This window comes from Molossus molossus, unplaced genomic scaffold (assembly GCF_014108415.1).
Source record: "Molossus molossus isolate mMolMol1 unplaced genomic scaffold, mMolMol1.p scaffold_m16_p_15, whole genome shotgun sequence".
Taxonomy (NCBI): Eukaryota; Metazoa; Chordata; class Mammalia; order Chiroptera; family Molossidae; genus Molossus; species Molossus molossus.
The window spans coordinates 21,331,852-21,345,090 of record NW_023425350.1 but is presented as its reverse complement, the minus strand read 5'-3'; the positions used below and the strand labels follow the sequence as shown (position 1 = coordinate 21,345,090).

Genomic DNA, 13,239 nt, shown 5'->3' with positions numbered 1-13,239 from the left:
ACATTTCTCCCATATTTAGAAGAAGCTGAAAAAGCCTACGAGCAAACAGTTGTATTAGAAGGCACTGAACCTATTTTTAAAGAAGCAAGGAAAACCAAGTGAAATGATGCTATCGCATGGACGTCATGCCAACGCTGGACTGTCAGAAGAGAAAGTGATGAGAATTTTTTATTTTTGCGGTTTCTAGTTTACTTAATTTAAATGCCTCGATTAAACATAAAGCTATTGACTGAGAAAGAATATATTTCTTTATAAGTGTTCTAGAAATTGCCACGTGTACCAATTCACACAAGTGAAGAAAGAACTGGCCTCGTGGACAACTTGAGGACACTTGTGGCAGAAGCAGAGTTAGGTTCCTAAGTGCTCCTGTTTGGCCATTAGGTTGTTCTGATCTAATTAGATAATTGTGTCTGGAACAGAAGAAAGCCACACCAGCCCTTTATACTCGGGGAGGGAGAAAGGAGTCCTAACCTAAGAAGAGCCGAATTTGTTTTAAGGAAACCAAGTCCTAGCAATCGATGTCTGATTACTGTTTTCTTCCAAAAAGATCATATTTAAAATGTATCTAAAAGTTTTTCACTGGCCCGGCTGGTGTGGCTCAGTGATTGAGCGTTGACCCATGCACCAAGGGGTCGCCGGTTCAATTCCCGGTCAGGACACATGCCCAGGTTGTGAGCCAGGTCCCCAATGTGGGGGCATGCAGGAGGCAGACAACTGATGTTCTCTCTTATCGATGTTTCTATCTCTCTCTCCCTCTCCCTTCCTCTCTAAAATCAATAAAAAAATTTTTTTTAAAAAATAAATAAAGTTTTTCCCTGGAGAACTCAATGAACTATACAGTCCTGCCCTTACGTATTATTGACAATTACCTGTTTCCTGAGCAAAGTTGCACCTTTGCTCAAAAAGTGAGGCATTAACTTTTTGAATTTTATCCTGATATAGGCAAGGTCTTGGGTTATCTAATGTTTCCTTTAAAACAAACTCACAAAAACTATTCATCTAACTGGAATTTGGGAATTTGTTTCTTATTCATTTAATTTTATATAGAAACCAGTGTGCTAGAAACTTTTGTTTCACTTTTTGTGGTATTGATCCCTTTTCTTTATAAATAAGTCCTGGCTGCCAACTACTGTCTACCAAAAGAGAAATTATTTTATATCTTTCCAAAACTCTAAGTCTATTAGCTTCAGGAAGGTCGACAGCAAAGAACAGCCCACACCCTAGCTGCTTTCAGCACATTCTGCAAAAGACTTGCGATCTCTCCGTTCAAGGACTTAAGACCAGCAACAGCTCATGTCGCTCGTTGGATCTCACGTAATGTCTGACGGCATTTTTAGTGTCTTGGACTCTTTTTGATTCTCTCAAAGAAGAGGACAAATTAAGCATTCCCATGTGAAGATGTCTACCCCAAGCACTGGTCCTCCACTCCAAGCACCTCCGGCTACGCCAGACATCTTACATAAGCTCCTCATTTGTATCGGGAAGACCATCAGAAGTAATTCATTATAAGTAATGACGTCCACATTTGGAATAACTTGAGGCGACCCAGTTATCTTGAATAAGGTGATCTCGGAGTCTTTAAAATAACCAAGGGGAACAGAGGCAGCTTAATTCTTCAGATCAAAAGGCAGTTTTCAGATGAGGGACCAAATGCCTATGATAAAAGAAAGCTTTCTAATAAAACAGGCATGCAGGGCCAACAGCTTCTCCCTTTGTGCCCTGAGATGAAAAGAAAATATTATTCTCTGTGAAAAATAATTAAGGGACATTTTGAACATAAAAAAGGTGACAAGTTCAGCTCCAAGTTAAAAGAGACTAGTTATTTATAAACAGGACATATGGCACTAAAACGTACAGATGCAAAGAGAGAGCAAGAATAAATTAATGTATTAGGTAATGTATTTACAACCTGATCAGGTTGTCAGCACATTCAGTGAGGTGACGAAAAGTCAGTATTTAGGACCATCGGCAAAGTGAGATTATCAGGGTTGCTGGAATGTTAGAGAAGGGAAAGATTTACGATCTGGGAAGAACTTTACATCTGTGAGCTGATGTGGTTTGGAAAAGATGAGAAAAAAGGATGTTATATAATTTATTATTATAACAAGGAAGGGCTTTGATTGGTAAGGAAAACATTTAGTGCATATGTAGGTTTCTAAAGAATATAGGGATTCTTTTAAAATCATCACCCGAGGACAAGTTTTTATTGATTTTAGAAAGTGGGGGAGGAGGGGGAGAGAGAGAGAGAAACATTGATCAGTTGCCTCCATATGCCTCCTGACCGGGGACATGGTGTACGACATGACACTCCAACCAAATGAGCCGCCGGCCAGGGCAAGGTGGGGATCTTCCCTGGCTGCACCCGACTGTAATGGAAGGCACCAGGAGAATCGGATACATGGCAAGGGGGAAATGACAAGTGGAGGCAGCAGCCTTCCCCACCTCCACACGTTGACATACGCTGTTTCCTCTGCCAGCTAAACTTTCTTCTCCTTTGTGTTCAATATTGTAAGGCCAAGTTCAGGTAGCAACACCTCTGTGAAGCTACCCCAGAAGCACGCAAGCAGAATCAGCCACACGCGTCTTGGCTTTAACAGAACTTTGCACACACCCATAATTTGGTAAATAACATCATCATCTACATTATCAACTACAACGTGTCATGATCTGCCCCTACATGATCCCATTCTCCATGTGTTATCTCTGTTCCTGTATGAGCTCACACGATCCTCACATCAACCCAGCAGTGACCATTCTCTTGCCTTTTTTGCCGATGAGCAAGTAAGAGTTAATGGAGTAGGGGACTGAGCCACGCTCGCACAGCTTCTGAATGTCCAAGCTAGAATCTGATATACTGCCTTTTCTCTCTTTCTTTATCTAATGGAACTCGAGACTTTATTTGGATTTCAGCAGCTTTTTCATTCACATCAACGTTCTGTTCCAGGGTTCAATTTCGGGTACTACGTTGCATTTAGGAGTCTTGTCTCCCCAGCCAGTCTTCCCTCGTGTTTCTTGTTCTCTTGTTTTGTCCTGAGTGTTGGGCCAGAATCCTGCACGGTGTCCCCAGTCTGGATTTGTTTGTTGTTTTCCTCACGATTAGACGGAAGTTATAGGCACAGGGTGAAGTCCCCTAGTCCTCACAATGTCAGGGGTACATGACACTCACAGGACACCACTGATGATGTTAACCTTCATCACTTGGAACTTTATTGTCTACAATTATGTTGCAGGTTTGCATCTCTTCCCAGGAATACAAGTTCTCTGAGAGACGGTAGCTCTCAGTAACATCTGCAGTTGAACACGGTGCCTGGAACACGTTGGACCCTCGATGCACGGGAAAGGAGGACAAGGGAGGATAAAGACAGGTTCTGCCGCACAGATCCAAAAATATCAGTGTTCCCAGGAGTGGCATCAAATGATGGTATGAATTCTGGGGTGCTGAGGAGACTCCTCAGAGAGGAACAGCCTCGGCTGGGATGGCCACGGACAAGAATAAGAAAGTGGTAATGAGTCATTCATTCCGCATGTATTTACTCTGACGTTATCCATCTAGACTCCAATCCCAACACTTTAGGGGTGATGGGAGATCTGGAAATCTGAGGTTATTTAGCCAAGGTTGCATGACGGCCCCCTGGCAGACCACGGTTCAGGCGGGCAGCGGGGAGGAAGATGGGTGTGCAAGGAGGGTAGTGACCAGCAAGTGCTTGGGTCAGGACAAGCGCAGATATCCACTGGGCAGCGGTGACACCAGTTTGGATGGGTCCGAGCGTGCAAGCTGGAGAGAGCAGTAGTGACCAATACATTTGGAACATGAAGGGTAGGACAGATTACGAGAGTTTTCAGGAGTAAGCCGATGAAAAGAAGCAGGCAAATTGGGAAGAAGATGCATGACAATAAACAAATACAGCCAGCAAGTAAAAATGAACAATGACTGCTAACGCGTGAGATCGTCACCCACCACCAACCCTTGCATGAGGGAAGAAACAACACCTTTCAGGGATTCTCATGTTTAACTGGTCTGAGGTGCCTGGTTAGGGAGCCAGGGGGAAGGAGGGGAAGGTGGGGCTGGTGTTCTGCTGCGCGGAGGGAGCAGGAGCGAGGCGCCCGGTTCAGGTGTCTGGGACCCCTGCTGCCAGTGGGGATGCTTCCCTGGGCAGGGCGGCAGGGGTCTGCTTACTGGTCCCCGACCACAGTGAGAAATTAACCGAGATCCTTTGTTTACATTGAGAAACTCGGGAAAGAAGAAAGAAGAAGAAAAATGTTACTTATTTCCTTTCTTTTTCCCTTTGAAAGAGCATGCTTTTGTGTATAAAAACAGTGGCAGGAAGCAAAAGAAAACACTCCATAGACTTAACTAGAAAACTAATTAAAACACCTTTTAAAAAAGAATGATAAAAAGGAAAATTAGGGAAACTTTAGACAAACTGTAGTAAGGTACTGGGAATAAAGGTATACGAAAAATATATACATATATATATATAGAGAGAGAGAGAGCGCGCACCTTCATATACTTTGTTTTAAAAACATAAGTTTACAAAAGAGTAAGTAAAAAATGTTTAATGTTCATTAGAAGTTACAAAATAATTATAAATATATTACTTAGCAATGAAATTAATGTTTAATAGAAGTGTTCAGGATTAAAGAAAATAAGCATAGAAACAGAAAACGTTTGACAATTAAAAAATTACATTTTAACAATTAGAAATTAGTGATCTATCAAAATAGCAAAAAACATTCGGAACATCTTATTCATAATTCCACTTTTGTGAATAAAGGAATTATCCTAAGATTCAGGCATAGGCGTCTTTTCTACAAAATGAGATTGTTACATTTTTCTGGGTTGTTTCCCCCGAGAAGTTGAGGAAACATGCTCGGCCCTGAAGAACAGCAACAACACGGTGCTACGGAGGCGCACTGCGCGCCATGCAGGCTTTTAAAATAATTTTGAAAAGCGTGTTCCTTACGTATACTACGCAGTAACAGAAAGCAGGATTCAAAATCGTACACAAAAACGTAACTATATAAAATATTCATGAGCTGTGTTCTCTCTCTCCCCTTTTTGTTCGTGTGGGAGGCAACCAAATTTTTGGTAGCCTTGTTTCAACAAGGCAGAAGAAAGAAAGAAATAAAGGAAAATACTCGTGAGCTATAAAGATCTATGAATGAGATTATGATTTGGTTATCTTTTTCACCTTTCTGCTTTGCCAAATTTTCTACTGTATGTTGTTTTTTTAATAGCAATGTCATGGAGATATAATTCACATACCGTGCAAGTCACCTACTTAAAGTATACAACTCCATGTTTTTAGTACATCCGCAGAGTCGTTCAGCTGTATATATTATGTACACAATCAGAAAAAATTAAATAAGCTAATCTATGGTTGATAGACGCCTTTTAAAAAGACATCGCCTGCCCTGGCCGGTTTAGCTCAGAGGTCAGAGCGTCGGCCTGCGGTCCAGAGAGACCCGGGTTCGGTTCCCGCTAAGGGCACGTACCTCGGTTGCAGTTTGTCCCCGGCCCTAGTTGGGTCATGCGGGTGGCAGCCACTCGATGTGTCCCTTTCACGTTGATGTTTCTCTCTCTCTCTCTCTCTCTCCCCCCCTCCCTCCCTCCCACTCAACCTGAACAAAAAACGAAAAAATGTCCTCGGGTGAGGATAAAAAAATATATATATAAATAAATAATAAAAAGACGTGTCTTCCTTTATGTAGAGACGGTCTGCATCTCACCGCGAGCAGGAGCTGCTTTCAGAGATGGCCAACCAAAGTGTGTGCCGAGTGGCTCAGTGGACATAAGTGACAGGTAGTGTGGCTCCCTTTCCTGCGGCCAGTTACTCCGTTCTATTCTTAATGGAAGTTCAAACAAAACAGAGACAGTATCCCAGTCTTTACCTTTACAGTGCTTGTGGTCCGGCGTGGGGGTGTAGCCCCTGTCACACGAACACATGTAGGAGCCTTCAAGGTTGGAGCACGTGCCATTTGTGCACACCTGTGGTTCCAGGCACTCGTCCACATCTTGAAGAATGTTGCGTGTTGGAAAGGAAAATAAAAAAAAAAATTAAAAAAAAAGAGAAGAGAGGAAAAAGAAATAAAACATGAATAAAGTTGAATTTACTTAGAAAAAAAATAGTGGATTGTCAAAAGAGGCACAGATTCTTTAAGATACGCTTCAAATCAGCCCTCGGGAGGAAAACAGCTCTGGTAAGATGGCTCTCCGTATGCCTTCATGTACCTCCTACACAGTAACTCAAAAAGGAGCCAAACGTGCTCTGTGCATAACTCGGTCGAAGGCTGGCTGCAGCCAGGAGAGCGGAGGAGACAGCAGTTCTGGGGTGACGTCCCCTGTCCCCTCCCCAAGACAATGCTCCAGGACTTGAGGATGGCTGAGCTCCACCAGGAGGACCTGATGAGTTCAGTCAGACGTGAGGATTCACAGAAGCAAAAGATATGACTCGTGACCCAGAGAAACCGCAGGAAAAACTGCAATCGTCAGGTGAAAAAAACTCTAATAAAATCAGTGCCATAAAAACCAACCAATCTGGGAACAAGCCTAAGCCTCCTGGGGCAGTTTGAAGGTGTGACATTGGGTGAGGAGGCAGATAAAACAATAATAGCAAATCGTTACCAAGCACTTAACTGCGTGCAGGCACTAAAGGCTTTACCTACATGAGCTCACTGACCCTAACAAAATCCAGCTAACCATTCAGAGAGGAAGGAGCCGAGACTGGGAGAGATGCAACGGCTTGCCCAAGGCCACGCACTTAGAGAAAGGTGGCTCAGAGATCTGAATTCAGTCGAGGTCAACACCAAAGCCATCCTTGTAACCTGACTGTAAGTTTCTGTCATAGACAAAATCCAGTGACAGAAACAGAGAGAGAATATGTTTGGTTTTTTTTATTTGATAACACAGCATTTATGTAAAAAATAATCATCGCAAGTGCTGGCGAGGGTGTGGAGAAAAGGGGACTCTAGTACACTGCTGGTGGGAATGCAGACTGGTGCAGCCACTATGGAAAACAATGTGGTGTTTCCTCAAAAAATTAAAAATTGAACTGCCATTTGACCCAGTGATCCCACTTCTAGGACTATATCCCAAGAAGCCTGAAACACCAATCAGAAAAATATATGTACCCCTATGTTCCTAGCAGCACTATTTAGAGTAGCTAAGATCTGGAAACAGCCTAAGTGTCCATCAATAGACAAATGGATAAAAAAAGCACTGGTACATGTATACAATGGAATACTATGCAGCTGTAAGAAAGAGAGATCTCTTATCCTTTGAGATGACATGGAGGGACCTGGGGAGTATTATGCTAAGTGAAATAAGCCAATCAGAGAAAGACAAGTACTACATCATCTCACTTATTTGTGGAATCTGATGAATAAAATAAACTGATGAATAAAATAGATCCAGAGACATGGAAACATGAAATAGACTGACAAATCTTGGGGGGGCGGAGGGGGGTGGTGAAGGCCTGGGGTGGGGTAGGAACCTGGTGGGTGGGGCAAGGGAGAAGGGGGGGGAAAGGGGGGAACATCTGTAATACTCTCAACAATTAAGATTTTTAAAAAAAGAAAACACACAGCATCCCAGTTTAGGCTTAACTGTATAGCAGTCTGTCCCTTCATGCAACTTAAGCATAATGCAGACAAACGTGAGGAGGAAAGGGCTCTTGGTGGCATCCACGTCACTTGACAATGCTCACCACAGAGGCAATGCAGCTTTCTACCCTCAATGTTAACCGGCGGCGTCATGAACACCTGAACAACAGCGATCTCATTTCCGGTCAGCAATCCAGAACTCAGCGTGCACTCATTTGCTCCACATTTCTTTAAAACTGTACGCTATCTTTCTTCAATAGGATTCAGAAATAAAGGATTACCGAAGGCAAAGAAAGGGGTGTCTGTGCGCACAGGTGAGAACAGCCAAGCAACCAACGGGCACTGCCGAGGTGCTCTGTCTACCTCGCTTTCACAAATGATTAATTACAGGGAACTGACTCTTCTCCGGAACAACAAGAAGAGCACTTCCAGACTGCCGCGTTACCCATCCTTCCTGTGTGGGCATCCACTTTTGTACACATGGAAAGCAAATGACTAGAAATAGGCCAAACTCTGAAGGCAAAGTAAATCATGGGCAGAATGAGCCTCGCCACTGAGCACGGAAATTCCTGACAGCAATGTGAAAATGTCAAGGCTAGCGTCTGGTTTGGTTGCAAAAATGCTAACAAGTTGAAAAAAAATGTATGGATTGCTCTGTTTAATTATTCATGCCCCAGGCAATGTGGCTCCCTGGACTGCAGAATGTAATAGCAAAATCCATTTAAGACCATATTTCTCTCAAGTAAATGAACAGACATTAGGGATTACTATGCAGGAGATAGTTATAAGTTCTATTTTGTCTGGCCACTACCATGATGAGCGATGACGCAGAATGCCTGAAATACCTAGGCTGGTCCGCTGAGCTTCTTCTTCTCTTTACTTGTTACAGACGTAATTGCATGGAACCAGAGTCCTTCCAAGTCAATCATTTCCATGTACACAGAACAGTTTGAATTCAATGAGCACTTGGCCCTAATGGAGCTTAAACCCTTAAGGAAACAACTATATAGCGAAATACCGCTCGAGTATCTCTACATGGGGTCAAAAGGTACAAACTTCCAGCTATAAAATAAGTCACGAAAACATCATGTACAGCATGGTGACTAGAGTTAATAATACCGTACTGCATATTTGAAAATTATCAAGAAAGTAGATCTTAAAAGTCACTTATCACAAGAAAACATTTTTCTAACTATGAATGGTGACCCAAGTTAACCAGAATTACTGTGGTGAGCATTCTGCCACATGCATATTGAATGACTATGTTACACGCGTGAAACTAATATAGCATTCATTATATGTCAATCATATCACAATTTAAAGAAGAATCTCTATATAGAAGAAATGTATCTAGAGTGGAGCCTCACCTGGTGGAGGTAAAATAAGCTCAGTGTTGCATCCTGAGACCAGACCTGTCTCCTAAACTGCAGATCCGGCATCTAGCTGGTCTGTCTATGAGACATCTCTGCTGGATGTCCCATAAACATCCTCTGAGTCTCCACGGGCAAAGCTGATCTGTCCCACTGCCTCCACCTTTTACTACCTCCCATGTCAATGCACAATGCCACTACCCCCTCAAGTGCCAGTCAGGAACATGGGCATCCCTCTTTCCAGATTTCTCACTCTTTCCCCACAGTCAATGTATTACCAAGTCATATCAACTCTCCCTTCATATGTCTCTCAAGTATCTTCATTTTATTTCAGTCCTAGTCTACCATTCTCACTCACATTACTGTCATAGTCTTTTAACTTACTTCTCTACTTCAGGTCTTGCCCTCTCCTAACATTGTCCAACCAACAGCCAGAGGAATCTTTCTAAAGACAAACCCAATCAATGCTTGCTCTAAAGTGCAAATCTAATCAGTGGTTGCTCTTCTACTTTAAAAACTTACGGTGGTTTCCAGTGATCTTCAGTTTAGTCAAGGACACAAACTTGACTAACCTACGTGGTATGGAAGGGAGGGCTGGTCCCCACAATCCTTACTTCCAACCCTTGGGAGGACCAGTGCCTTGGGAAACAAGGTGGTCCCTGCCCACCTCGCCGCCCATCACTCACAGCCCCTCACCCCTGCAGTAGAGGCAGACAGTGTTGTCTGTGGTTTTCTATATTGGAGATCAAAACCCAATATAGTTTTTACTCTAAGATTACAGTCTTACAGAAGAGTCATATCACCCAAATTCTCACAGGGCCAATACTTAATGAGTTCAAAAGGGAAATTTATCATGGACAGTAATGTGTCCACAGAAAAATGGCTTCCAAATTAAAAAAAAAAAAATGCTTTGGGGGCAAAATTTGGCATTTGCCATTCAATAAATTAATTAAAACCTCCCACAGTAAGGAAGTTGTTGGGGGTTTATAAGGCCAGCACTTTGTGGATATGATAGTTTCAAGCTTATGACTCCTCCTCACTGTGCCATCACCCTTGTCGTCTATAACACCCTGACAGCCTGGAACAAGCGCCGCGCAGAAAACGAGAACTGCCCACAGAGGTCCCTGACCCACTCTTCTCATGACTCTCTCAGAAGAGGAGTCACGACAGTCTGGCATCATTTGCCCTTACTGAACCCTGGCTGATTCTTATGATCATCACTTCCTTTTAAAAATGTTTCACCTCATCATTTGAATCCTGCAGTCTACAGTTGTTTGTCAAGATCAGCATGAAGCTCATCGGTCATTAGTTCCCGACTCCACCTTCCTCCTCCGGGGAAATGAGGACATCAATCTCTCCGCGGCTGCTGGCAACTCTCCATCCTCCACAACTTCACGGAGATGACTCCCAGCTGGCCCGACAATCCCACCTGCAACTTCTCTCACTGCCTTGGGATGTATTTCATCTGGGTCAGGAACCCCTTTGAAATTCCCCTGCCTAGTATCCCGGGAACCCACCAGACTGCCTGAAGCCCTCCTGCAGGCCTGAGCTCTAGGGCGCAGAGGGTACTCGGTGGCTGCCTTCACACCAGTCAGCCCAAGGCTGTGCTGTACACCCCTCCTCCCTTCCACTTCGCTTGTCAGCTCCTTGGGGTGTGTCAGGATTGGCTCCAGAGCAACCATCCACCTGCATGACTGCCTGTACTTTCAAGGAGATGAGTCTGTGAACACTGTGAACCATTCAGAGTCCATTCAGCCTTATTTAATTCTTTTTTTTTATCCTCACCGGAGGACATTTTTTTTTTTTTTTTTTGCATTTATCTTTAGATAGAGCGGGAGGGAGAGCGGGAGGAAGAGAGAGAGAGAGAGAAACATCAATGTGAGAGACACACATCGACTGGTTGCCACCCACACAATCCCAACCGAGGCTGGGGACAAACTGCAACCGAGGTACATGCCCTTAGCGGGAACTGAACCTGGGAGTCTCTGGTCCATGGGCCGACGCTCCAACCACTGAGCCAAACTGGCCAGGGCTCATTTAATTCTTGACTAACCAACATGGGCTTCGTGAGTGAGTACCATCTGATATGGGCAGACAATATCTTATTCTACCACTACAGCGACATAAAAATCTAGGATTACTCCCTGCCATTACTTCAATTACCTCTTCACTATTCTTCACGCAGTCTTTTACACTACAGATGAGGAGGAGACATATTCGCAGAGCAGCAAGCACGGCAAAGGGACGCATGCTGGGTAGGCCAGTGTGACGCAACAGCTCAACCGCACTGAGGTCCAGTAAAACCTCAGGGTCTCAGCCGCTGTCAATTCTGACCAAGTTCAAGTATGCAGTAGCTGCCTACAAACATGTATGTTCCTCAAAGACTCGTCACTGCTTTTCAGGACTGGAAAAGAGCCAGTGCTAAGCACGTCCCAGATAAAGAGCCAAGGATAGCCTCAGAATATCAATCCACTAATCCCACCACATCACTGCTTCTTACCTTACCTTTCCAAAAGCACATCTCTCTTTTAGCAAAATCCAGCTGGGCTATGTATGGGCATGTCTGACATCTCAGACTCCAGAATCCCTGAGCTTGCGCCAGCCCACACCAGCTGTGGAGAAAGAGGACCCTGCCCTAGCACTGCCGTGTGTTACCTATGACCTTGAGCAAGCCTATTTAGCTATTTGGGAATCAGTTTCTCTATCTGTACTACAGGGATGAATTCCAGGGGGCTCAAAAGCAACAACAAAGTCAAAGCCCTTTATAAACTCCATAAAGTGAAGTTTTTTGTTGTTATTCCCATGCAGGTATGTTTCCTTCACAAAAGTCGTTTTTTGGGGGGTATTCTTGAGATGTAATTAACATATGACATTGTATGAGTTGAAGCGATAGTTTGATAGTTATAATATTGCAAAACAGTAGCACTAGCTAACACCTCTATCACATCACATAACTATCATTTCTTTTTTGTTTGAGAAAAATTAGGATCTCATCTCTTTGAAATTTATAATTAATTCAGTACTGCTTTCTATAATCACCATGCTGTACATTAGATCTCCATGGTGTATTTACCAACAGTTGCAAGTTTGTAGCCTTAAATAGCACCTCCCCAATCCCCCACCCTGCCCCCCCGCTAACCACATTCAACTCTGTTTCATGTTGCTTTTCTAAAACTTCAGATCTTCTCTGGCATCTGGCAGACATATAGTTAGGTCCTCAAAAGCAACTACAGACTCCTTTGGCATATAATGATTTAAGGGGTTAAGTGTCTGATGTTGACATTTTAAAATATTCACAAAAGGTAGATGGTACACTCAGTTGCCATCTCATGTGTGGGGGTGTGTGTGTGTGTGTGTGTATGCTGAAAATCCACAATTCCAGATAGTCTCTGAATATTTATATACTCTATAATGGTTAACAATGAATCTTAAAATTTGAAAATAAATCCTAGTGTGAAAGGAACTCTTAGAACAATTAGCTCTCCATATTTATTATGCAAGTTCTCTGAGCCTGGTTTTGATTTAGACCGAGGCTAACCTGTTGTCAATGGATTGAATGATATTAAATTCTTCAAATGCCTAAGTCCTATTACATTTAGAAAAAGTCAATGGGAGTCATCAAGTCATCATCAGCTTAATTGTGGGCTGACAAAAAAGGATTACTCTGATAATAATCTAAGAAATTTGTGTTCCCGGGTGACATGGTCTGTCACAGACTCAACTCTAAAGCAAGACAACCAAGCCACCCTAAAAAGGGCTTTTGGCCGCATATATACCCACCAGGGGGCAGGGACTGTGCCTTGTGAAGGTGAGCAGAGAAAATGAAGGGGAAGAATGAGAATGGCAGTACTGCAGAAGCTGTAACATTTGTTAGGAGTGATCAATGATCCTGCAGAGATGCACCATGACTCTCAAGAAGTATATTCCAGCGAAACAAAAATGCTGAGAAGTTGAAAGGAAACTATGAGAGGTAAGATTACTCAAGTTCATAGGGAAGGCTAGGACGTAGGAAGAGTTAAAAACGACAAGAGAAGAGCATCAAGAAAGCTAGAAAGTGACAGTTACACAGAAAAACTCAACATGTAATTTACTTTAACAGGTATCAGTGATTACTGCATTTCTTGTAGTTCAGGACAAGGGAGATAAAGGGAGGGTAACCGGGCAGGGAAAAGAAGGGTTGTAGCATTGACTGGGTCCTTCTTTGTGTCCTTCCTGTATCACTTACTCAGTTCTGACAATACACCCTATGAAGAAAGTATTTCAACCC

At 43.2% G+C, this 13,239-nt stretch overlaps 1 protein-coding gene across 19 annotated transcripts in view; it reads right to left on the bottom strand.

Moving 5' to 3' along the window:
- LTBP1 (latent transforming growth factor beta binding protein 1) overlaps positions 1 to 13,239 on the bottom strand; it is a 394,177-nt gene that overhangs the window by 108,688 nt on the left and 272,250 nt on the right. For all 19 annotated transcript variants that reach the window (XM_036262366.1, XM_036262365.1, XM_036262362.1 and 16 more), the window contains one exon: positions 5,893 to 6,015. In XM_036262366.1, coding sequence (XP_036118259.1) covers positions 5,893 to 6,015 — 123 coding nt within the window. The remainder of the gene's footprint in view (positions 1 to 5,892; positions 6,016 to 13,239) is intronic.